The 26128-nt window shown below is 36.7% G+C and overlaps 1 protein-coding gene across 1 annotated transcript in view; it reads left to right on the forward strand.

The window, feature by feature from the left end:
- Positions 1-26128, forward strand: part of MTMR10 (myotubularin related protein 10) — a 41568-nt gene that overhangs the window by 1590 nt on the left and 13850 nt on the right. The window contains exons 2-5 of the mRNA XM_068409889.1: positions 17-77; positions 13183-13319; positions 14454-14526; positions 16728-16870. Of these exons, the coding sequence (XP_068265990.1) occupies positions 17-77; positions 13183-13319; positions 14454-14526; positions 16728-16870 (414 nt within the window). The remainder of the gene's footprint in view (positions 1-16; positions 78-13182; positions 13320-14453; positions 14527-16727; positions 16871-26128) is intronic.

Raw genomic sequence — 26128 nt, forward strand, 5'->3', positions numbered from 1 at the left:
TTTTTTTTTTTTCCAGGCTGAAGACCATATAGCATCAGAACCAAGAATTAAAAAACTGGAACCAGTACTTTTGCCAGGTAGGCATGAATCAGGAATTTGACAGATACCTCAACAAGGATATATTTAAGCCTTTTGTTTGTTGTAGTAGAATTGGTAAAATGTATATAGTTTTCCCTGTTTTACTGTGATTATTGATTTTGGTGTATTTTAATCTTAGCGTGCTCCTTGAGGGAATATAACTTCTAAGTAGGAAAATTTAATTATATTCATTTCTGTAGAAAATTGTTAAAATCTGCCTGAAACGTTCAATACATACATTGGGAATTTTGCCTGTGTAATGCTTTAGTATGTGTAGAATAATGTCTTGGTTTTATTGCAACTATTTGAAATGAAACCACTGTAAGTTTTGTAACACTTATGACACCTTTTGGAAGACTACTGCTAATTATATTTTTGTCAGATAGTCAGACCTTTGCCTGTGTGCAGAAACCACTACCATAGCATGTGTTGTAGTCTTCCTTTATTTTAAAGGAAAATATTCATAAAATTTCCCGTAGGTAGGTATGATTGACTTCTGTATGGGAAAACTTCTAAATCCATCTTTATTCATTTAATCTTACTGAATATGCAGCTGTTAAGTAATTTTGGAATTTGTCAGTGTCTTTAAACCTATGCAGAATAACCTTTTTAGTGTGTGGATGAGAAAAGCAATGTTTTTATTATTGTTCATAATTACATATTTATAAAAATGTAGGATATCCATGAATTCCATATTTTAAATAAGAAATAATTTTTGGTAAATGACATTTTGATCAATGAGTATTTCTAAAAGCCTTTTTCAGATACCAAAGGAGCAATCTACTATTCTCAAGATTACTTCCATTGTAAACTGTACATCACAGTAATAAATTTGACTTGCTTTAAGGGTAACTTGAGTTTAAAACAATGGTACACTGCATTTTTTCTTAGCATTCCGATTATGTTAACAAATATGAATTTACACACTGTTGCTATCATGTTGTCTAAGTTGATAAAGCATACTAACTTTCAAAGTGATCAATAGAATAAACAAGTTACTCTTAAAAAAAGATTTCTGTCACTGCTTCATATGGAACTCTTGTTAATTAAGCAGTACTAATTGATATGTGGTATGGTCCAGTGAGGTACCTTAAGCTTAAGAGGCTGAAATATTGTGGAAGAGGTTCAGCTGAAAGAGTAAATAACAGCTGACTGACACTCTTCATGAAACAAAATAATAGAGATTTTGCTTGAGGCATAAATACCCTAAAATACATTGCTAAACTTGCTCGGTATTTGACATACAGTTATGTTTTTATGCTTGCAAAACTTCTGCTTACCACTTGGCATCTTATTGGTTATGTTGCAGTTGATACTCATCCAAGGTCTTTGACTCACAAGGAAGTGACTGCGTGTTCTTCTCTGAGACATTTCACAGAAAATGCAAGGCAGTACGAGATTGCTTTTCTCAAAATGTAACACACCTTGCCTTTACCGTGGGATACGTGCATGAGCAGTTATAGAAAACAACTTCTGTGCAGAAACTTTTTGCAGAGGGTTTCATTCTTTATTTGTGAAACTCTGAAGTACACTTAAAATGGTGCTGACGGGGTTTGTTTTTCTCAACTGGCTTATATTTATCCTGTGTTTGCATCCCTCGTCTGCACTACCTTTGAAATCAGCATTTGATGGCTTTTGGGACATTTGTAGTAAGTTGCCCCAAATTATATAGAAACCAATTGAAAGAGTATGACTCGCCGCAGAATTAAAATTTCCACCTCCATATCATTCTAAGGTGTTATTTTGAATTATTTAATAATGAAATTCACTGCTCTGTACAGCCACAGAGTAGCTGTGACAAAATCTTTTCATTTTTGTGAGCATCAGTCTGTATGAGAATCGGGGGGAGTTTAGAAGTGACTTATTTTAAATGACTTAAATGAAACTCTTCCTGTTTAAAGTTAAGCACTGGCCTAAACACTTTTCTTCTGTTTCTGTCATCAGATGGTGCAGTAGAAAAGCATGTAAACAAGTACACATTGTATTGTTGGATAGGCTGGCTTTTGGATTTGTCATAACTCAAGTTTCTGGCCAAATTCCAACTCATTAAGGCTGACTTGTACTCCCTTGCAAGTACAGTTTGAGTATGGTATTCCTGATATCCTGTCCTTAATAGCTGTGTGAAATTGCTTTTGCTCTCAGGAACAGAGTTAAACCTGAGCAGCTGAATGTCTATTGTGCTTCTTTAATTGGCGGAGTTTTTAAAGAGTTCTTTTGGAATTAAATTATATTAGCACAAGCAGCTACTGGCTCTAGTAATCTTTGAGAACTGCAAATAGTTGTATTAAGCTTTTGATTCCTAAAACATGGTCACTTCGAGGGAGTAGCTTACTAAAAACTGAAATTCCAAAGTAGCTAAATACCCTACTGTCTAACTTGTGATTTTGTGCAGTGGAGGTTAGGAGAGGGAGTTCCAGACATGGAAATAATACGAGTCAGGTTACAAAATGAGGAGGTTTTTATTAAAAAAAAAAAAAAAAAAATTTACATTGGAATCAACTTTTAACCTGTAGAGTTTGTTTTTAACATTTCCTCTGGTGCCCAGAGGAACAGAGACACATCTTTTCAGCTTTTGGAACAAGAGCCTGTATTCTCATGGATCTGTGTGCCCTGAGGAGGGTGGTGTATTAAGAAAAGCACCAAACATCATTTAAAGCAAGTAAAAACCGCGGTTGTAAGTGGCAACACTGATACTGCTATAGGGAAAAGCAAATAATTTTATAGAATTTGGTATAATTTCATTCCAAAACACCATACAAGTTTAAGATGGAGTTATAAAAATGTTTTATTTTTCTTTCTGCAGGTCTATTCTCCTAGTGTAGCTCTCTGATCAAGAGTTTTTGCAGAGTTAGTTGAAGAGTTGGCCTGTGTAACAGTTTAACTTTTGTTTTCCTTTGTTTGCATAGCTTGTTTTATAAGCATGTCAAAGAGAAAAAATAGAGAAATAGCAGGTACTACCAGTCAGTCTGTTAAAGTGCCTTGCCTGGCTAGTAGGAAGTTAGCTTGTGTACTTTAGGGGAGAATGAATTTGAAGTTGTTTGAACTTGAAGGTGTGTTTTGTTCTGGTATTCAATTGCAGTCTATTTTCCACAACAATGTCTGTAGCATTTTTGAGACATCAACTTAAGCGTTGAAAACAATTGTACAGCATACCTGGAATGTAATGCAGTGTATGTTTTCATTATCTGAATGGCAAAGCAGCGTGCAGAGAGGTGCAGTACATGGATGGATAATGAACCAGTCCAGTGCCTATTGTAAGCAGTGCTGCACCATGGTTTAGGCAAGATCAGGCAAAAAGGTCCTCACTGATGCTCACAGAGGGTGTTCTGCAGGAGAAGATATAACTAATGGAACATCTGATTAAGTGTGAGAAAAGGATTTTCCTCCTGAATCTTAATACCCACTTGTAGTAATTATTTTAAAGTGTTGCTCAGTATACTAATTTGGTAGTAGATTAAGTTAGTAGTTGTTACCTGTCAGCTTTTACAAAACAGCTAGAAATGGTTTAGTTGTTTGTTTTTAAAAGTTTATACAGTAAAATTATAGAAGTAAACTGAATTAGAATAGTATCTGTCTTTAAGATTTGCTCACGTTAAGGCAAGTTAAAGGAATATTGGTGGTGAACTGCTGTCGTAAAGCAGTTTTTCATAGTCTTTTGTGTCTGCATCATATTTCATGGTCAGATCATAGCAGTCAACTTCAGTGCTGTCATTGGTGTGTGATCACACCCATGGTGGGTTTATAAACAGGTCATAAATACGGCTGGACTGGGTCAGGTGTCACCTCCTGCTGCTGGTGGCCACCAGCAGGCATGTAGGAAGAAGAAGGAACAGGACAAGCAGCACTCCCAGCTGCTTCTTCTGCCCTCCCTGCTTCCTTCAATGTGTGGCATGGGGACTTTCCTTTTAGAGTAACGTAATGGCGAGATCTAAGTGAAGAGTTACAGAGCATCATAGAGACACTGCTATCATATTTAATTCCTCTTGCTGGATTTTTTGTACATAAATTTATCTAGTTGCTTTCTATAGCCATGTAAACATCTATGACCCACAGCTTCATCTGGTAAGGAGTTCAGCAATTTAATTATATGCTGTTACAAATTACCGTTATTTGTTTGTTCTGAACTTAACACCATATAGTTTCTTTGGATAAATCCTAGTTCTTGTATGACACAGCAAACATCAGCCATATTACCCCATTCCATGTGATTTGTGATTTTCAGCCTTGTGTCATATGCCCACTCTGTTTTGCTTCCCCCTAGCTTAGTTGTCTTAGCTGGTCCAGCTTTCCTATCTTTAATCATCCTTTTGATTACCTCTGAACATTTCCCAGTTGTGCTGTGGTGTTGTTGAGGTGGAATTACATATCGTGTCCAAGGTTTTTGCCACTGGATATATTCGGCTTTTATCTAATACTGCCAATCTAATTGGCTTTACCATCTGCTTTCTGTTTTTTTGTTTGCTTTTTTGTATACATGTGCCCTTAGATAGGCACTGTAGAAATTTAATTGTGGGACATTTTTAAGACTCTATCATGGAAGGTTTTAGTGTTCTGGAAGTGTCTGATCCTCTTGCAAGTTAGCTCCCAACTCTTTTTCTTTTTTTTTTTTTTTCTGCTTTCTGCAAATCCTTAGTACATTAAATCATGTGTTCCAGAGCAGCTGCAATGCTCTTGTGATAGGAGAAGGCAAGTACACTTTTTGGTGAGGCATCCTTGTGCCTTAGTGCCCCAGGTATGTTCACTCCTGACTGCTTTGAACCCCTGCATCTCTTTCTTGGCATTTTCATGTGGTTTGTGGTGTTCCAGAGCTGGAGAACAGAGGTCACGGTGTTGCCGTGTGCATCCATGATGCCATCGCTGTGACCGGGGCAGGGGGTAAGAAATAGGGACCAAGTTAGTGAGGTTAATGTGTAACCCCAGAGATTTGTCAGGTCTGCCTTTCTTGGGTATTAGGAATCATTTTGGTTTAACACCTCAAAGGGGAAACTGGGATTGTTTAATTGCTTGGTGCAAGTAGTAATGCTGTTACTGTCAGTGCCTTTTTCCATGTATATTTCTGGAATGAGTTGTTGATATTCAAGTAGGTATTGCTTGATCTGTTAAGGATGTTCATCTGTTGATGGCGAGTAGCGATAGCCCATCAATGCTGATAATAACTGATTAGAACTTGTATGAAGTCAGTTTCTGATTGTTTACAAAGTGTAGTCAGTTGCTGATTCTCATTTCGTGTTGCGGTGTGCTAGCCAAGGCACTCTTACTCATTGTGCAGCTGATTGACATCGTATTGCAGGGTTAGTGGTTTTTCCCTGCATCAATTTTCTTATTTGAAACTGAAATGTTAATGTAAATGTTTGTTTGTTTTTACAGTTAGTGTTTGATATTAGACAAGTCATTGAAATAGCTTTGTAATTTCAACTCATTTTCAGGAATCTGTGTCATACAAGAGCATGAAACTAGTTCAACATTTCAGAATGGCCAGACTAGAAAATCAGAATGGCAATTTGGAAAGTAATACAATCCCTTAATGCTTTTCTAAAGTAGATTTTTTTTTTCTTGATCTACACCGAGAAGATCACCAAAAGTTTTATTTAAATAAATTACGAGAGTTTCAAATTCTAAATTTGAAATCTGAAACAGCAGCTTTCTGCAAACTAATCTTTCATACTGCAAGAAGTTTAAAAATGAACCGAGCATTTGCCTTATATTTAGAATAAATGAGACATCACTTACAGTAAGTATATAGTAAATACTCTTTTCTATTATAGCTTTTTTGTTTGTTTGACTCAAAGTAAATTTTCAGGCATGCTTTGGGTTCAGTTAACTACTTGTTTTGTTTTTGGTTTTGCCTTTTTTAAGGATTGGCATGATATAAGTACTACCAAGGCAGTCTGCATGTAGAATCTAAGTTCCAGATACAGTCTTACAAGTGGGTTTTACTGGATGGAGTCAGTTTGTTCTGCCTTCTTTGTTATGAACACATAGAGTGCATTTCTTAGTTTCTGACTAGTGATATAGTTTAACTATTTGTAAATATCTACAAAAATACTTTCCTATTTGCAACAGATTAGCTGTAGGGCAATATGGAAGTTATTCTTGAAAGGTAAAAGGATGAACATGCTTTAAAATGAAATATTTTAATGTTTCTGCATGTGCATTCTGCAAAACAGTTCCAAAGTAATTAGTTTCTGCCCACTCTGTCCCACATATATTTAATGCCACAAGCCATTGAAGTCCAGAAGGGGGATAAAATGTTAGTGTAGATTCTGAATTGTCAGCTGACCAAACTACTGGGGTTTTTGTCTCCTGGCAATTATGTTTGCTTCCAATGAAGTAAGTCTTCAGCAAACTAATTTCTAAGGAACATGTGTTTCTGTATTGATTTATTTATTAAGCCAAACCCGAGTAATTTATGCGAGACCCAGTAATATATTACAAGTTCAGAACAGCATCTGTAACTTGTATTGGTGACATAGTCATAAAATAACAGGCTGAAAACAACAGGCCTCTCAAATTGTTGCTGATTATATTGTTTGGGCAAAGTCAGGCTTCGGGAATCTGTAGCTTATGTAGCCAGACTAAAAATATGCAAAACACAAAACATTCTCCCTCCTCACTGGTTTATCTGTTGTTCACGTTACAGAACTCTGACCAAATCATTGCTAAAACTTTTTTGAGGGAGGTTTGGTGATAAGAGTGATTTTAATTTGGCTTAAAAATACATACTGATGCCAAGAGGAGCTGTTTATTATTCCATTGTTCTCATCACGGGTGTATGTTCCTATTAGCTACTTGGTGCGGACAATTTTCTATGCAACCAAAGAACAAGCCAGAGCAGAGAGCTAATTCAGATGAAATCAGGACTGATGAAAAAGGAAGAAAAATACATGGTTAGAATTACTTTCAACTGGATCAGTTCTCTGATGTCTTTCACAAGTGGCAGTGCCAGCACAAGGGTTGAGGTGGGAATGAATGTTGAATATGGAACTGTTTCCATTTTAGGGGTAATACAAGTTGCTGGATTAAAGCAACTCTGTAAGCACGATCAGCTTTTTAATCTACTGCGGTACTTTGTTTTGGATCTAGTTGCTAACGAGAGCCGTGCTTGTGATGGATGGGTGTTTCCTTCTTGCCATGTGAGCTCCTGTTGGTTGCCTGCTCTACGTTCTTGTGTCCTTCAATTCGTTTCTGGGGCGTGGCGGAAGCTTTTGTGGAGCATCCCATCCTAGTTCAGAAAAGCAATTACCTTTTTACATCCCTCCTGTGGTCAGTTTCTTTTGCAAAGTTCACAAAGATTAGCCATTATTGGACAAATACTGATTTTAGTCTTGTTATTGTGCGTGGGAAAAGAATAGTTGTTCTTTGAAGACTTTTACCAAGGAGTCTTTACTTTTTTTGCTACTTTTTTCCTTACTGAGCATTTCTAAGATATAGCTAAGCTCTTGTCATGCTCTTTCTCTTTTTGTGTTTGTTAACACACTAGAGAAACTGTACAATATTTGTGTATGATATTTTAATAGCAGTTTTTCCTAATCAAATTGGCAAAGCAAGCTCTCTTGGTACTGTGCATTTAAAACACACCGCTCTCCAAGCAGTGGTTAGAGTTGTTTTTTGACAGAAATCCCAGGTTCTTCTATTAAAAATTAATGTAAATAGAATATATCCAAATTGTTTTTCCTTCTCCAATAATCACAGTATTGAGCTGTCCTTTTGGAACAACATTTTTACTTTGTTTTTATTTTTTTGCTTTCTGCAGATGTACAGAAAATTAAATGTAGTCTATTTTTTAACTAATTGTGAAAGTATTGGAAAATAGTTGGGGAAAAAAAAAAGATGGGCAATATCTACAATAGTGTGCAGCTTTTTCTGTCTTCCGGTACCTTAAATGCTTAAATACATTGTAAGAGCTCTTGAAAATAAGAGAAGAGATAAAAGACGATTATTTCATGAGCTTACAAATACTTTTTTCTTAAGTTTGGAAGTGGCTGAGCACACTGAACAGAAGATTCATTTAGAAGTGGATTAGAGACATTTACATCTAAATGCTTGGCGCATACTAATAAACTCATACAATTTTGGTATTCTCTCTACAAGAGAACAGCTAAGAAAAGGCAGCTAAATGGATAAAGATGTTCTAGATTTCAGTTACTTGTTCATGAAGTTTTTATTGGAAATTCTTACTCAGAAATTTACAGAAGTTAATTATTTGCCAATCATTTTGGAGCAGTTTTAGACTTAGATCTTTCTAAATACAAGTAAACTCATTAATGTGCATTTCTGATGGTTAAATGGCTGCTTGAATTTATTTTAGCTTTTCTATTGTGAACTTTTTAGACTATCTTTCACATAAACAAGCTGTTTTTCTGTTGTCTTAATTGGGCAGAATCACTGTCAGCATTATGAATGAGGAGCAGGGGTTTAGTTTCCTAAGTGTAGTCAGGTGCTCGGGTTTTGTGAATTTAGGTGGGAATTATATGACTGCATAAAGTACTTAATACCCTCTATTGCCCTTATGTCTATTAGACCTTGAACATACACTAAACATATTTGGATTTTGATTTAGAACTTCAATGCTCATTAAAGAAAGTTTATACTACTAAATCTTTTCTTACAGTTCTAGTACAGCATTTAAAAAAGTTCCCTTAGCAATATGTAGGGTACCTGCAAACTTTTTGAGCCTGTAGGATTTGCATTATTCATTTGTGGAGTCTGATTTCAGCCATTCATTGCCTCTACCAAGTATAAGGTTCTTAAGGTGTTAGAAATATTGTATGTTAGCATTTTAACATACGTATATATGCATGTGTGTGCTCTGCGTCTCTGTGTTTGTATCAATATGTATGTGTGTGTATATATATATATATACAATACAGCATAAATACATTGCCTTGTAAACTGCTCAGTTACTTTATTTCTTTGTGCAGCATTTTGTATTCAGTCAGTAGTGTTAGATTTGTTGAATACAGTTCAGTCTGTTTCACCTCGTACATTAGTAAGGCTGTGGTCCTAGATGCTATTCAGTCAACCTTCTTCCCTAAAAACTAAGGTTTTAAGATACACTGTTCTACTGTATTCCTTCTGTATTCATAGGCAGGAAAACTGTGCTAGAAACTTTTTTGGATGGAAGGGTTGGAAACTGCTTCAGTGAGCAACTGAAAACCTGGAAATTACTTGAGGTCTCTTTCTTTGTTGGCATGTTTCTTGAATTTTAAGCTAAGATAATACAGAATCTTAAAATAGTAAACAGGAGAACTGGCTCTATAGGTGAAAGAGGTTTATTTATGCATCTCCTACTGCTATAAAAAATCCAGACCCTTGTCTCTAGAGAAAATACAGAAATTTCCAATTACAAGTTCTGCTGCAGTGCTAATTCTGGCAGCTCTTGCTTGTTTTTTCAGATCTATCAAATCTACTTCTTGTCTGATTGCCCTGTTTTTGATAACAAATAGTGATAAAACTGGCACAAAATACACAAAAAAGCTAAGAAAGTTTTGTAGGTATTTTGCATTATCTGCGTGTATGCAGGTTATTAGATCCAGAGTTCCTGATAGTAAGTTACAAATTACTACCTTTATAAGATAAACAAGCAAAAAAAATTAAACCTGATCCTGTGGGGCATGGCAGCAAAAATGACAAAAATGTTGTTCAGTAGTAGGCAAAATGGTGCAGAACACTCTTTATTTTAGGGTGTTACTGATTAGGGATTGCATTTTCAAATTTTGCAGAATTAAATTGCCCTGAGGCCTAGACCAGCCTCACTTAGTATGGCTGCAGGCTGGGGAGACGAAATGGGTGCTGTGGCACAACAGCTGTGATACCTGTTGATCGCTCGTTCTGCTGATCACCAAATTCAGCATTTTTAGCCATGCCTTTGGTGTCTCCAGTTCCAATGTGTGCATGCTCTGCTTTCTGAATTTGATTTGGATTGTAGTGGGTTATGCATTGTGGTGGATTAGATATGTACCGTGAATTCTCTTAACATCCAGAATATGAAACAGTCGAATTGCATGTGCTTTTGGGAGATTTAGCAGAATTTTTCTGAAGTTTAACAATTTCTGAGGCTGTGTGTTAAATGGAAGGTGTTATTATCTAGGTAGAGCCTTCAGTCGCTTGTGTTGTTTTTGTGATTCATGTATTCAATGTAGAAATATTTTTATTAAACATGATTAGGCTCTATATATAAGGGTGACAACCTGTAATTTTTCTTCTGGTTTCCTGTCAGTGTTTAAACAAACTGCTCTTGTCTCCTGAGATCATTCTTTGACTGTTCGAGTCACATGGAAGTGTTGACTGCTGTTCCCTGTCTGGAACAGCTTGTGACTGTTTACTGGAAAAAAGCAGCAGCTACACTGTAAAAATGTGCAGTGTAATATCTCTGAATAGCTCTGTTGTTGACACTTGTGTAGAAAAATCACCTACTCAACTACAAATACAAGAAGGCCTCGTTGTGTAAGACCAACATGTACTACTTGCGTTGTTTATCTGCTTTCCTCAATTTAAGTTAAGTTTGGAAGGTTTGCACCTTTTTATATTGTTCATTATAGACGTCCAAATGAGGGATAAAAGCTGGATCAATATAAAATTCCAAACCTGCATTAAAAAAAAAATTCACTTTCTAGAGGCTTTTGAAAACTGCATCTGTTAAATTTGCATTGCAAACTTTCTTGTGCTTCATTGTAAATGTTTAAACCCTTAGGTTGAAATCAGTGTGCGTGCACTTTCTGTCTTGCCATATTATAATACTCAGGTTCAAAACTGACAGTTCTGTGCTAGGGCTGTAAACTTGAGTGCAAAGGAGAAGCTAGACCAAAAAATCCAGAAGGTATTTGTGTTGGATGAAATGAGAATAAATGAAGTGGCACTACAATAAGATTAGTATTAACATGATGTAGTGTAGCCACACATTTATGAAGAATGAAGGAGGGAAGTAAAAAGGATTGGCTTTGGTAAAGAGAGTGATGTCGCAGGCATGTTTTATGTGGGGGAAAAAAAAATCTATGGAAGTTGCACTACATTTCGTGGCGTATTTGGCTCTCCATATCTTTTTATTAGATAGCAATACACTGGAGGTGCTGAGAGAGGGAAGAATAAAAACCGTTTAGGTTTAGAAGAACTGACTTTGTGCAGAGGGGAAGCTTTGCAGGCAGAATGTGACTGAGAACTCGACATTGCATAGTTGAAGATTAACCCCAACTGTGAGAAGGAATTGCTTTAATATACAGTTCAGGCTTTTGCATTTATTTAAGTAAATATCTTATTAGAAAATATGCTGGGCATTAAGAAGTTTCAGGCCAGACTGCTAAAAGTATTGAAGCATTTTCATTACAATGTTTAACAGAAATAGGGCTTGTCATTCTTATGTGCCCCATTATAAGACATTGTTTCCAGTTGCTGTGGACTTGCCTGAACTTTAACTATTTGTACTGAAGCTGTCAGAATCAGATTTTTTTTTTTCGAATTCAAAAGCTTGTTTAACCACAGTTTATAATGTTTGAGAAAATAATTTAAAGCTTCAGCACATCTGTCTATGGAGCATTTTCACAACTCTTGCTAATTCTGTCATAGATTATGCATGTATATGATAACCACAGGTCAATGAAACTTGTCCCCTTACATCTTCAGACAGTCCCAGAATACTCAACATAATTCTGCCAGCTCAAGGCTACAGAGTTAGTCCAAGAAATTTTTGTAGCTGTTTATCACAACTGAACTAAAAGCAGGGACTCTGTTTGCTGGTGCTCTTAGTGACTTCCACACTGATGCCTAATCGTGTTAGGGGCAAGAGAGCTAGTATTTAGCTAAGCTGCTAAATAGCGTAGGATGAGGAGCATGTGCAGAGACTGGGTCCCAAGACTAGCAAAAGGTGCATTTCCACTTGAGTGAGTGGAATGCTAAAGAGAGTTCTTTGGATGTATGGTTACTTGGGTGCAGTGATAACTACCTGAGGAAAATACCTTCTCTGGATCAGGAGACAGATGGGAGATGTGTTCAAAGCTGTATCCATACTCATTGGGCATACAGATAACTGATGACTGCCGTTACAGTCACCCAAAGAACTGACTGTTTTCTTGCAAAGCATAGGACACTCTGAGATGACATTTTAGGCAACTGGGACTAAAGATGCCCAACCTGGCATGGGCAAATTAAGCTTTAGCAATCTTTAGTCCTTAGGCTTTTTTTTTTTTTTTAAATAAACAAACCAAAAACTACAGCTAGTATAAAATTACACTTCCACTCCCCCACTATTTATGGTAGACAGCAGCAGAAGGAAGTGGTTGATATGCTGACAGAAGCGAAGCCCTATACTGGAGTATATAGGATAAATGATCAAGTTAATTTCCTGAAGTAAGAAATAAATTACTATTTAGCTTTCAGAAACCTCTGTTGTGGAACTAAAAAGTAACATTATGTGCAGCGATTTACTTTTTCTTTTTAAATGGTTCTTGGTCTCATTTGCCCGCATGCTTTTTTTATTTCATAGCTTATCCCAGATGAATTAGCATACTATTTTTTTCTCTTCATTTGGATCTTCTGTTTTGCAAAAGGAAATGGTTGGTCTCCTTCATTAAATGGTCACAGCAGAAACTTTGGAATGGTGAGGAGTGTTTAATGTGTTTGTGTTCTGGTTTTTCTTTTATTAAATCACCTGAAAATCTGCTTATAAATGCAAAACCAGATGGGGACTGATTATTCTGAATTCACGAAGTTCATAAAACTCTCTAAAAGTAGTTAACAATGGCCAGCTAATTTCAGTTTTTAAAATAATTACTAGCTGAAGTACATGAATGTATGCCTTTATTTAAAGGACAGTGTTGTCCAAACCAATGAATTTTTAATAGTGAAGAATTGCAGATTTTGATATCTGGGTATAAGGGAAGTGGTGTGTGTTCTTTTGCTTTTAACTGCTGTACAATATTCTCTGTTTTGGAAAGGTAGTTTTCTTTTTCTCCCGAGTGGTGTTTTAGTTAAACTCCAAATTTACCCAGAAGATGTGTATAACTTGAAACAGGTAAAGAGTTAGGGATTTCTTGGTACTACAGATGTAGAATTGTTTTACATACAAGATTTATATAGGCTTCTCTATTCCCCTCCCCTTTTCTGTTTTAGGTGAAATTGTGGTAAATGAAGTAAATTTTGTAAGAAAATGCATTGCAACAGATACAAGTCAGTATGACCTGTGGGGCAAATTGGTTTGCACTAACTTCAAGATTTCCTTTATTACGGATGACCCAATGCCACTACAGGTTTGTTTTTACTCGTATCGCTACATCGTGACAACAAATGTGATAGGTAAAATGGATTTAATTAGAATACAGTGAATCTGTCTCATATCTGATATGAATATGATGCCTCCTAAAACAAAGCAGGCTAAGCAATGAGGTTCCACTGTCCTGTTCTGAACGTGTTGCTATTCCATCCCTTCATTGAGAATATCAGAACAGAGCAAGTTTGGTATGAAGTACAGCCAGCTCTATTTACCTCTGTTTATGGAGGCTTCATTGGGAAGTTGTTTTTCAAAAGGCAAAGCAGGAATAATACAAAAACATGTTCCTCCTTGAAGAAGATAATTGCAAATGTTCCTTTGACTAGACAAGTGTCAGATCAGCAAAGCCTTTAATGCGTCCAAGTTTTATTGGCATTACTGATGGAGGACAAAGTAACCATGGAATGAGTTTTCTTTGTAGATGAAGCAACAAGGGAGAGAAAGAAACCAGGCCTTTGTCAAAGCAGAACAGGTGACATGCAAAATCTTGATCAGTTTTTGAACAGCACAGCATACAGCACTGTTTGGAAATCCAAGCTGTGAGCTGTATGTTATTTTCAGTAGAGTTTTCACTTTCATTTTGGGCTTTTAAAACAAACACTCCATTAACTAGGTGTGTGTAAAGCTCTGAAAGTACATAGGTGCTTATTCAGTAGTGGTTAGTAAGTTTGACCAAAGCCACTTCAAAAAATTGATTTTTGACATGAAGTAGTTGTCAAAACTTATTTCTGAAAGCAGAATTACTATTTTTTTCTTTCCATGCTTACAGTAATAGTTGGAGGTTTTTTTATACCTCATTTATATATATATTTTTTTTACACTTCAGACTGTATTGAATTTCTACCAGCAATTTTCGAGGCTCGTAAATTCAGTGCAAGTAGTGGGGTTATTTTGCATACTCCACTGGGGTTTTCTAAACTGTTTGGTGCGCATTCAGCAGCACAAGAAGAGCTGTTTCCACAACCTCTTAATTGCCTGTGGATAGGCAAGGGTGGTACATGTCAGAAAAGTCTAGGCATGCCTGATTTTTATCATAGTTTCTTCAAAGTTGTGCTGTGTATCTGGTTGCAAGCTACAGAACTGCAATTAATGGCTATGAGTTCATGTGTTTCAGAAATTCCATTATAAAAACCTCCTCCTTGGTGAACATGATGTCCCACTAACATGCATTGAGCAGATTGTCACAGGTATGTCAAAAATAGTTAAGTATGATGACAAGCTTTAAACATACTCAGTTCAAAACTGTTAACTGCTTGTTAGGTTGTGCAGAATTGCTGATGCTTAAGGTTTGATGTCATTAATCTTCCCTGATTTGAAGAATTTGGTTTACTTAAAATTAGGATAAAAGCCTTAAAAGCTGAATAAAACTTGAGGTGCCATACAGGAGACTTACTTAGTTGGGTCTTTATATTGCTTTTAAATTTAACTACAATACTGAATCAACAGGTATTCTAGGACAGACACCTGTTATAGCAGTACAAATTTTTGTTAGTAACTTTTATATTCAAGCATCTGAATCTCTTCAATCTAAAATACAGTAGATTGCAAAAAGCATGTCACTTACACAATTTACACATAACTGGGATACCCGACAACATAAATGCTCAAGTTTCTAATCTTGTCTAACTCTTAGCAAGTTAGTAGCTAATGGTCCTCAAAAATCTACAAATGACAATAGACATCTTAATCTGAAGAAATAACTTATAAAATACTTACTTTGAAGAACCAGTTTTTTATTTGGTGGATACTTTACGCTAATCTGTTTAAGAATGTTTTTCATCTTGTAATTGAAGAATTTAATATAACTGATAATTTTTCAAATCTTGATTATGGCATGGACTGCTAAATACTTGATTTTCTGACTGTAGGTAATTTAAATTATTACTTGTAAGTTTTCAGTGCCCAAAGTTATCCAATACTCCCTTTCCACTCTGGAAGCTGGTTGTAATCACTGTGAAGAGATTAATTTATATTTGAGGAAGAACATTATGAAGAAATGTTTTTTTTTTAATGAAGAGGTGCTATTGATCTGTTATGGTCTTGCGCTGGTCCACATTTGTTGCCCCTTTTTGAAAATACCAGGTAAATTGACAAAACAGTAGCAGTATTGCAAATCTGTTAATGACAGTTTTGTACAGAGAGATGTTTATAAATGAGGTGTTGCGATCTTCTTATTTAACATCTCATACAAATGCTCATATAATAAATTCTGCTAAATAGGAGGGAAAAGCCAACCAGCCTCGAATCATTGTTCCATTAATTATGTCCTCTCTCACATGAAATGTGTTGTTCCTAAATGGGAGAGGACTACAGATAGCTTTTTAGTTTGAAACTTGAGGGCTGATGGATTCTAGATTACTCTTCTGTGCATGTTTCCCCAAACTGTCAAATAGCACAAACGTTTGCAGTTTCATTAGAAGAATGGTAGAAGTTCTCCAGGAACCCTTTCTGTTTAGCCTTTCCATTGAGGTTTGAAGCTCTTTAGAGGGAGAGAGCAGTATTTCCTTCCACGCACTTGAGGCTATTCTTTGTTCTTCTGTTATGCAGGTTTACCCTAAATCTAGTGAAGTATAAGCTTTTACTAACAGGAATTAAAGGGAGGTTTTCACCCATGCTGCAGAAGAGGTTGCTTGATGGTTGTTATACTGAAGGTGAATAGGTGGTGTCCTAAAACACTTGTCTTGAGTTCCATGGAAGTACTTAAGTACTTAAGTTTAACCCAAAAGATACCTACACCCAGGCAGTTATGTCAATCACTCAACAGCTACGTGCCCCAGTTTTCTCAGTTACCACAAATAAAATCTCTGTGGCTTCTGTGATGTTTACTTTTTACAACTTAAATTTCTCTGTTTGAAAACGAGATACATAGGCCAAGACACACAGCCTGCCTATGCACGTCTAGACCAGCTGACAATTTACTATACTTACATTCTTGAGTTTTATGTAAGAAATAAGGAGTTAATCTTAGTCCTAACTCCATCACTTTTTTTATACATCCAGGTTGAAAAAAAAAACAACAAACCAACCAACAACAAAACAAAAAACCCCAGCATATATGCCAGTTACTGTGCATCACAAGGGCATTGCAGCATACACAATTCACTGTCTGGGAGCACATATTGCTCTTGGGAATACTGCATGTCAGTTCCTTGTTTGTGAAGTTGTTGATGGACAAAAGTAATCTAGGCATACAGGAAACAGTAATTCAGCCACTTGTTTGAAGGGAGATGGATCAACAGGAGGACCTATATAGATTTTTCTATCTCAATTGAACAGTTGAAATAGACTATTAAATGAAAAACTGCTGGTAGTAGCATTATCTGTTTGAGCCAGTCTTGTGCTGTATACTTACAACACACAGTCCAATAACTTTGTCTTTTCTTTACAGTGAATGACACCAAGAGGAAGCAGAAGGTCCTTGGTCCCAACCAAAAGCTTAAATTTAATCCAACCGAATTAATAATTTACTGCAAAGACTTCCGTATTGTCAGATTTCGTTTTGATGAAGCGGGTCCTGAAAGTGCGAAAAAGGTATTATATCTTCTTATGAAATCTTGCCTTGTAGTCATTACATGTAGAAACAGCCGTGCTAATAAGAACATTTGCTGTTTTGATAGAGAAGTAGGGGGGGAAGAATTGCAAAATAATCACATTGTATTACAGGAGAATATCTAGATTTGTGGAGTCAAAATTATAGGGTAAAAAATTTAACACGATGTATTAACTGTTTCTTTTCATATAAGATAAACCTCCATTTCGTGTCATATCTGTTGTACTTTCAAAAATTACTAATTTATTAAACAAATCTTTTTAAAGACTGGGATCGGAATACTGCATTGCAGCTGTACAACAGATGTTTACATTTTTATGGAAAATATTTGAAATTTTGATACATTTCCTGAAACTCATAAGGTTAATTTACCTGTAGATAAAGTATACTGTCTTACATATACACTTCTTATTTGCTTCACACAGCAAGTTTTCCAACAAGCTCTTGGAATAACCAGTTCGTCTAGTCTGCATAAAACTGTGTGCTCTTTCTCAACATTTTCTCAGAAAAGATTTGCATACCTATTGACAAGAGGAGTAACTTCTGTCTGTACATTCCTAGAAGTTTCATTCCTTCCCCAGTTTTAACACGTGTTGCCATAAGTCTCAACAAAATCATACAATGTTATTTAACCTGGTAAGGCCCAGTTAAGGTTCAGCTAATCAGAGATGGTTAGTCTACATAACATGAGCTCACCAGCTTCCTTGTTCTGGATCGGTGCCGTAGGTTATTTGAGTTACAGCTCCTCTGGCCTCCATGGCACCGCTTCGTGGCCAGGTGTGCCACAGCGATCGTTTCATAAGGAATGACCCAGTTTGCTTCACAGACCTTAAGAATTCCTCTTCTTGGGAGGATGAAGTTTGAGCTTAACCTTGTAAGTGCAAAGAACCATCTGCCCAGACCTAAGTCTGTTCGCAGTTATCAACTGAGTCACTGATGAACCAGTTCGTCACTTCTTCACCTTTTACCCTCTCATAGAGATCCATGGACAGAAGCCCAGTAATGAAGCGGACTGTTCTTTCCTTGCTACTTTTCTAGGTTCCTCCCTGCCTGCTGCCTTTGCTGTTTGTAGCCTTTCATGTTTGGCAATCTTTCAGCAGTCAATTCGGCTTTCTCAGCTTCTCCAAAATCTCCCTGGAGCAGCCTGTCCACTGCAATATCTTTATAGCAACTGTTTCTAATTGGCTGTCCCAGCTAAGAAGAGTGATTAGCCTGGAGCAGGGAGGAACAGAGCATAAACTCAGCATCTCATTAACACTTTTTGTGCTGCATTTACTTAGCAAGAGCAAAAAGTGAAACCTTTTAGTGAAAGTACTTGCTTTATACATTTATAATTACAGGGTCTAATGTGATTTCTTTTGATAGGAAGAATAGCTAGTTCTAGAGATCCAGAAGGATCTGAATCTGTGTGGTTATAAAGGTGGTACTGGTGGTGACCAAAAGTGTAACAGTTGCCATTTCAAATACCAGAATGTGCTCACGAGAGGAGTGGGAGAAAACTTGTACAAATGGTAATATCAGCTGTGTGGCTACTATTGCAGTTTTGATGCATTGAGTAGATTACTGTAACTTCGTGTGGGTGTATCAGAGAAGCACACTTTTACTGAAGGGAGATAAGGTTCTGTTAACCTAATCTAATGTTTCCATAATAACATTATTCTGTTAGCATTAAAATATAAATGTCTAAAACCTTAGATCAGGTTTCTTCTATCAGGATTTTGCTTAAATTATTTTGGGGTGCTGGTGAACACAACTGGGATGGTCTTACAAACAGCATATTGAATGGAGTTATTTTGTTCTTTCTGGCATTTAAATGGCATGTTAGCACCGTGATCTTGAAAGGTTTTATCTGGTTTCCGTTGCTGCCCTTCAAGTAGTACATATTAGCAAGGTTGTCCTGATGTTTAAAAACAAAGGAAGGTGGTTGGGCCTCCTTATAGTTCTGAAGGGCCTCTTTAATATATATTTGCATCCAGCTATTTGTGCATGAACACATTGGTAGCTGTCTACTTGGAAATAATTGTATGTGCATAACTTTTGTAGAGAGGACCAAGGCTTAACGTATAACTGAGTTCTGATGAGAGGAAATTCCTGCTCTTCTCTTCAGCTGAGTGTGCTAGCATTGTCTTCTGATCGAGAAAATGTTTTAGTAGAGAACTGACCATGGAGTCAGAGGTGCTGGATGGGAGGGGCCTGTGGAGATCACCTAGTCCACCTCTCTCTTGAGAGTTGCCAGGATTAGATCAGGTTAGCTGTGGATTTGTCCAGTTGTATCTTGAAAACCACCAAGGATGGAGAGCCTTCTCACTCTGTGAGTAACCTGTTCCAGTGCTGCATGTTTTTCCTGATGTCCATCTTGAATGTCCTAAGATGAGTTTCTGGCTGCTGCCCATTATGTCATCTGGCAAGACTGAGTCTGTAACTACCTTCCTGGTAGTGGTTTCCTGCAGTCTCATTATTGCACAGCTAAACGAGCCCAGTTTCTTCAGAAGATGTACTTCAGGACCATAGTCATCTTGGTAGCCCACCACTGGACCCTCTCAAGCTTCTCTTTCCTTTTTACACAGGGGCCTAATTTCCAGTCATCTCTGAGAAAAATCAAAATAATTGTCAGCTATATTATTTTACCCTTACAAATTTGCTTATGCTCATCTTGGAGCTACATATGAAGACCACCTGAGTAAAAAATGAACTGGATGAATTGTGCTTATGTGTTTTATGAAGTTTTTCTAGGGTGCTTAGTGTTGAGAAACTGCAGAACTCAGAATTTCTGTTGGAATCAGTGAATTGTGCAGGCTATAATTAAAATAATATCTGAAGTATTTATGACTTTGAAGTTTTTTTCACTTGTTATTTTTAAAATAAGCAGAAGGGAAGGTGATGTTACAGTTAGTTTACAGAACAGAGATTGTAATGCTAAGAGACCTGCATGCTAGTGCTTTATAAATCGTAAATAGTTTCCTTTAGCAAACTTTGCATAACTACTGTCAGCTATACAAATCAGAGCAGGGAGACTTCTAACTAAATGTCATCCTGGTAATACAGAGGACTGTCATCCTATGAATAAAGCACTGGTAGGTCAAAACGAAATATCTACCTACTAAAATATACACTTCAAACTATGGGAGTATGTATGTCTCTAACTTGTTGCCAGATGCTAGCAAATGTTCTCTTTAGAGCAATAGTTAAAGAAATAAAAACAATACACTTGACAATTAGTATTTTTAAATGAGCTTTAAATATATGGAATAGTTACAAGGAGAACAGATACTAACTTTATACAGTTAAGTAATTTGTTTCATGCATAGTTCCTTGAATGTAACGGAAATACTCGACAGCATTGAGTTACACAAATTGGTGTTGGCAAAGAGAATGTAATCTGTTCCTAAGGAAGTGTCTGTATTTGCTGAATAGGGCATAAGGGAGAATAACCCTTACAAATTAAGCTGCCTTACTAGACTAGAGAGTACACTGAGTCTCTTTTTGGTAGTAAGTGTGAAAAGAAGGATCCAAGTTTGACAGCAGCCAGGCTTCAGACGTGGACAATCTGACTGTACATAGAGACATGATGTGTGGGCAATATTGGTAGAACTTTCAGAGGTGTTTTTCTCTACCTTTAAGCAGAAACAAATTGGAAGAACACATTGAATTTTGAGGTGAATTAGTTTACTTTGGGGTAAATTATGAAGAAGCTTAAAAATCAGTTCTATTAGAAAAATACCTTCAACATTGGTTGCAGCCAATGCGTGCTCATAAAATACTGTCTCAACATTAATCAGTCAAGTAACTATTTTCTTTCTCATTTTTATTAATGGATATTTGGAAGACGAGAGTTAAGGAATAATGGAGGGAGTGGAAACTCTCACTCATCACTATTTAGCAGTTTAATTCTGTTTTGTCTCTAAAATAAAGCTGTAGAGTCTCCAAAGGAAGGAAAGCCAGATGGGTGTGGGAGGAAGTGGAGGATGGGGAAGCAAGGGTAAGCAAGTTGGGGAAGTCTTAAGTTAGGCAGTGTGAAAGAAGCAGCATTTCACATTCCATAAAGGAAAAGGAACGATTTCATTACAAAAATCACAACAAATAGTCAAACTGAAAACTCCTGCTAATTTCTAGCCACTACAGTACTTGACGTTAGACTAAGAAATTAAAATGTATGAAAAGGTGAGGCTTTAGATGTTATGACTGTTAGATGATGGATAGCGTGTTGCCTCACCACGCATATGAATCTTGGCAGTGCACCAGAATGGTACACACCCTATAATCTCCTGTTTCCTAAATATATCTCCATTTTCTCAGTCCCTTTCTCTTCTGGAACTCCCTCAGTTCTTTTTCTTCAGGAAGCTTTTTTGAATGAGTATGAAAGCAGTTTCAGAAACACATTCTTAATCAAAACAGAAGGAAAATTATTTATCTCAAATCTTGTTTCCTGTGCAATCACTAGCCTTCTCACATGTCATAACACTTAGGATGGAGTAAAACAATTTCTTCCTAATTGTTATGAAGAATAATATGAAACTCTGAGAGTTTTGGACAAATGATCCTGACCCTTTCTAATGTCATCTTTCTTCCCCCCACCATATTACCTTGCTCTAATTGTCTACAAAGATCACAAAATTGGTGATATCTCAAGACACTGGCAATGCACGAGAAGTTATTATTATCTTTATGGTCTTTGGAATGGGATTGGAGGGGTGAAGAAAACTTTTTTCAGAAGTAAACTTATCTAAAGATATTTTTAAAAATAGCAATGTATTTTAATATTTCTCTTAAGGCTTAGGAAACCTGTACTTAGGATTCAAACACATCCTTGTACAAACAAGGATTCTGATATGTGAAAAGTTACTTCAGCTTCTGAAATCTTGGTAGTGTTTCCTCTTGTGTGGATGACTTGTACTCAAACCAAATAAAGTATTATGTATAGCTAGTATTGGAATTCTTACAGAAGAAAAAAAAAAAAAGCAGTTCTCAAGGAGGCAATTTATACCTTAGCAGCTAGGAGAACGTGCGCCATGGTTAGGGCTGCAAGTCTTGTTACCTGAAAGCTTACTTTCCCAAGACAACTTCCTGCCTAGGAAGATTAAGAAGTTCTGTCTGTGGGACTTGATCTGGTCCTGGTTGCATGACTTTCTGTGACAGGTGTCTACTCGGAATAGGAATTGCAGTAGCAAGGGAAAATAGTATCCTTCCAGTGAGTTCATCTGACAGGTAGCCTGGCTTATGGAAGGAGGCGAAACACAGGGCTATGCTAACTTAGCACATCTTAAATATGACTGTTCAAAACTGTTTTCCAAAAACATTAGCAATATTTTGAAGCTGTCGTCCTTGGTAAAATTCCTGTTGAAGAAGAGAAGGGCTTGCCCTGAAAGTATCATTTATTTTTCTCAGATAGGGGTTGAACAGGGGACACTGACATAGGGAAATGGCCTTTGTACTATGAAATAATTACAGCCATTGTGTTTACTGCTTTTAATAAATGAACTTTCCAACAAGCAGCCTATTCTCTTGTTATTTGACTGAGCCTAAATATCTTCAGCTTTACACAATTGTAAATTGGCAAGAATACCAAACATTTTTCAGTTTGATACGAGAACATTTCCTGTAAAACATGTTTGTCTTCCAGTTTAAGAGCTCTCTACTTATGGTGATAATCTGCTGAGATCTGTGGAATGTGCTTGTCTTTTGAAACTTTCAGACAATAAAACTACTATATGGATTTAATGAGGAATAAACTGAAAATGAATGTCCTTAATACTTGTTTGGCGTATGTATGAATGGAATTTGTCTAAAATGTAAAAATGAAGACAGTAGCAGGATAAATATATATATTTTTTTTTTTAATAACAGAAATAGAGGTCCCGAACCTATATTGTAATCTACTGGTGGACTGTTACACCCATGCACAGTACCTGGTATTGTGATTTGTGTCTATACTGTGGAACACCTGGGAGCATTTTTCAGCTGCTGGGTTCAAAAGCACAGCTATGGTCTCATATTTTTTGGGAACCAGATCTGAATGCTTACCATCTTGCCCCCACAATTTTACCCCTCTTAACACAGCACGCACATACTCTGTTTCTCAAACGTGGCAAATAAATGACAGAGATTTCAGCTGCTGCTTTTAAAAATAGATTTTGCTGTATTTCTATTGTGTTATTTGGCAGCACAATGGAATTTTTTCATGTCTTGCAGTTCATCCTCAAGCCTTGAGAGTAGATCAGCATATAGTAAAAGGCTTTCATCCTTCACTCCCATAAATGAAGATGAGGAGTAGCTCTGTTCATAGCAGTTACTGTAGTGAAAAGTTACATAGGAAAATGGAATTCAAAATATGTAGGTGCACAGATTTCTGTTTTGTTTCATTGTGAATAACAGGCAAAAGGAGTCTGTTAGAAGAGGCCCAGTATTATGGAATAGCTGGCTTCTTCAGCTTTGATTTGTACACTGAAATCATGAGATTTAATAAAACATGTGTGGCTTCCAGTTACTTCATGGTAGTTATTAAAAGTTTTACCAAATCCTGGAAGTGAGCTTATAAATGTTCATTTGAAAAGTCATGCTAGACTGTTTCCCAGTGACACTTTTATTGTTTGGGCTTTTTGGGGGGTTCCTCCCTCCCTGTGCCTGGAATGTCCTGTCCTCTATTTTCTTTTGCAGTTTCACTGTAGAACTGAAAGTGTGGGGAGGAAAGTTAAAGCAACTGTCCTTCCAAGACTTGATGGGAACTTTTTTTTTGTTGGAGAGCGTTTGTGAAAAACCATTATCAACTTAAGATACCTACAGTCATTACTGGTTTTATAAATAGTGAGGAATGTCCCTTTCAAAAACCAAAGTAAATAAAAATATGGTGAAGGTTCCATAATGCTATATATGTTGCATACAAACTGGTAAAAGTACAATAACTTCCTCCATGCAGAACTTAGCGTAAGTGAGCTCTCAAGTTTTTTTCCTGTGGCACAATGCTGCCAGTAGTAGTATTCCTGCAGTTGTGTGTCATGCAGATCTTTCTTTTATGTCTATGACAATAAGAAAACTTTCCTTCACTAACAGAAAACAATTTCTTGGATGCACAGAATGTTCTTCAAAAATAAACTGCTAAACAGTGAATAAATTGTGTCAACATGCTGCCAAAGATAAAAACTCATGGAGAGTTGAAGGGAAGGAAAAAAATGGAAAGGAAAACTTTTAGGTGGTAATAAGGTGAACGTATACTATGTCTTTGTCCCTAACTAAAAACTTTGTTGCATGGAATTTCTGTATCTGAACATGTAGAATAGAGTTTTGTGGTTTATAACCTCCCTTTCATTAAATGTTTTCTTTAGAGATAAGGCAGGTATGTTTCAGTAAAATGGAGAAGCAAATACTGAGGGAAGAAGGCAAAGCTAAAGACTCCAAATCAAGTCCTGAAATTTGGAGAATAATAGTGCCAATCTCTATTTGAAAGTTCTTTTCTTCCTGAATTTGATTCTTCTAGATATTAGGGGTTTATTCAAATCTTTTGTCTTTATTAGTGAATATCCCCATTTAAAGAGACAAAGGCTAGCAAAGCTTGACTGCATTTGAAGTCTAGGATCTAATCCTACCCCATGTGCTGCGCTCTTTAATTTTAATAATCTTAGGGTTCTACCAAAATGAACAATTTATATGGGTAGAAAACCAGTTGCTTATGTGATGCTGGTCCCAAGACTGTTGTAAGGAATGTGAAGACTTAGGCAAGACTCTTCCTTGTACCCCAAGTTAATCTCTGCTGTTCTGAGGCTGCATCTCTCTCATTTTAAATCTCTGCTGAATTTCCCTTTCCAGGGCAGGGCTTGTGACTCAGCCTGGTTAAACCTGATTAATGTATCAGATTGTCAGAGACAGTGTTGGAGCTTGCTATAAACCTGCAGGCATCTAGAAGTTATGGGTGGGTTTCTTTTATGAATGAAATCTAGTCATCTGGGACAGAACCTATAAGGGCTAGGCCAAAATTTAATAAAGCTGACATCTCGTTACCCTCAGAAAGTTTGGCTGATGTTTCAGTTCTCAAGATCAGCTGGGAAGGGGGTGATTGCTGGCACGTTTAACTGTAGATTCCCCACTCTTGGCAAAAGGACCCTAAACCCACTTCTTATTGAAATTGGAGATTGATGGAGAATCTTTGGCCTGCCATTCAGCTGACAAACAAACTACAGGTGACTAACATGAAGAAAACACCTCCCACTGTGAATTACTTATTTCTGTGTAACTTGGGGGAAAAGCTGTTCTTTATTACTAAACAATTTTTCATTTATATTCATCAATGCCCTTCATAATTTTGGAATACAACTTAATGAGATGCAGGATTGAGGTAGGTCCTGGAAGTCTTCAAAGAGCAACCTCTTGTTTTACCTTCCAAGAGCAGAAAGTTTTGAAGGTTGAGTTTCGGGTAGCACAGACTGGTAAGCGTGATGTCTATATGGGGTGAATTAGTGGGAAAGATAATAAAAATGTAATTAGATACAAACTTTTGGTTAAATCTGATACTTTAGGGAAAAACCAAAGGGCCTTTGTAAAGGGAAGTCACACTTCCAAGAACTTCTTGGCCCAACTGACAACTTTGTAGAAGAAATCCCTGTCAAACACTGTTGAATACCGAGACCAGATTTTAGTTCAGGAAGTGCCTGAACTGTGGACTGTTGAAAAATATCCTGGTAAAATTTCATTATGTGCTTTCTCTGTTTTTACCCTCTTCCCTAAGCATCGATTGCTGGCCTCTGTCAGGAACAGAGTGCTAGGTTGGACCTTTTGAACTGACTCAGTATGGCCATTGTTATGTTCTTATGCTACATTGATAAGTACTCTTTATTTTAAAAAGAATATGTTTATCAAACGACCAATTACAAATGAGATTTTGCTGTACTGTGCTCCCCACCTGTGTGTTGTGCTCTTTCCTTTTTCTCTTCTCCTCCTTCTATATGCAGGTGGGCAGGCACAGCACAGTAGCTCCAAGTCCTTGCTTGTCTCTGTTGATATAGAGAATCATGTTTAGGGATGCCTGTTGCAGTCTGACCTTTCTTGCAAAAACAGTCCACCCTTATCAGTTAATCACTCTTGATAGATGGTCATGAACTCACCTACTATGATTACGATAATGGTCTCTCCACAAATATGTTTAACTATGTAATTCACTCCTCTTGAACAAAATATGGAAATAAAACCTCAGAAGACTGATTTTTAACTTTTTCTCTGCATATTTCATGCTGTCATAATTAAGGGCAATA

The sequence above is a fragment of the Nyctibius grandis genome, chromosome 11, assembly GCF_013368605.1.
Source record: "Nyctibius grandis isolate bNycGra1 chromosome 11, bNycGra1.pri, whole genome shotgun sequence".
Taxonomy (NCBI): domain Eukaryota; kingdom Metazoa; phylum Chordata; class Aves; order Nyctibiiformes; family Nyctibiidae; genus Nyctibius; species Nyctibius grandis.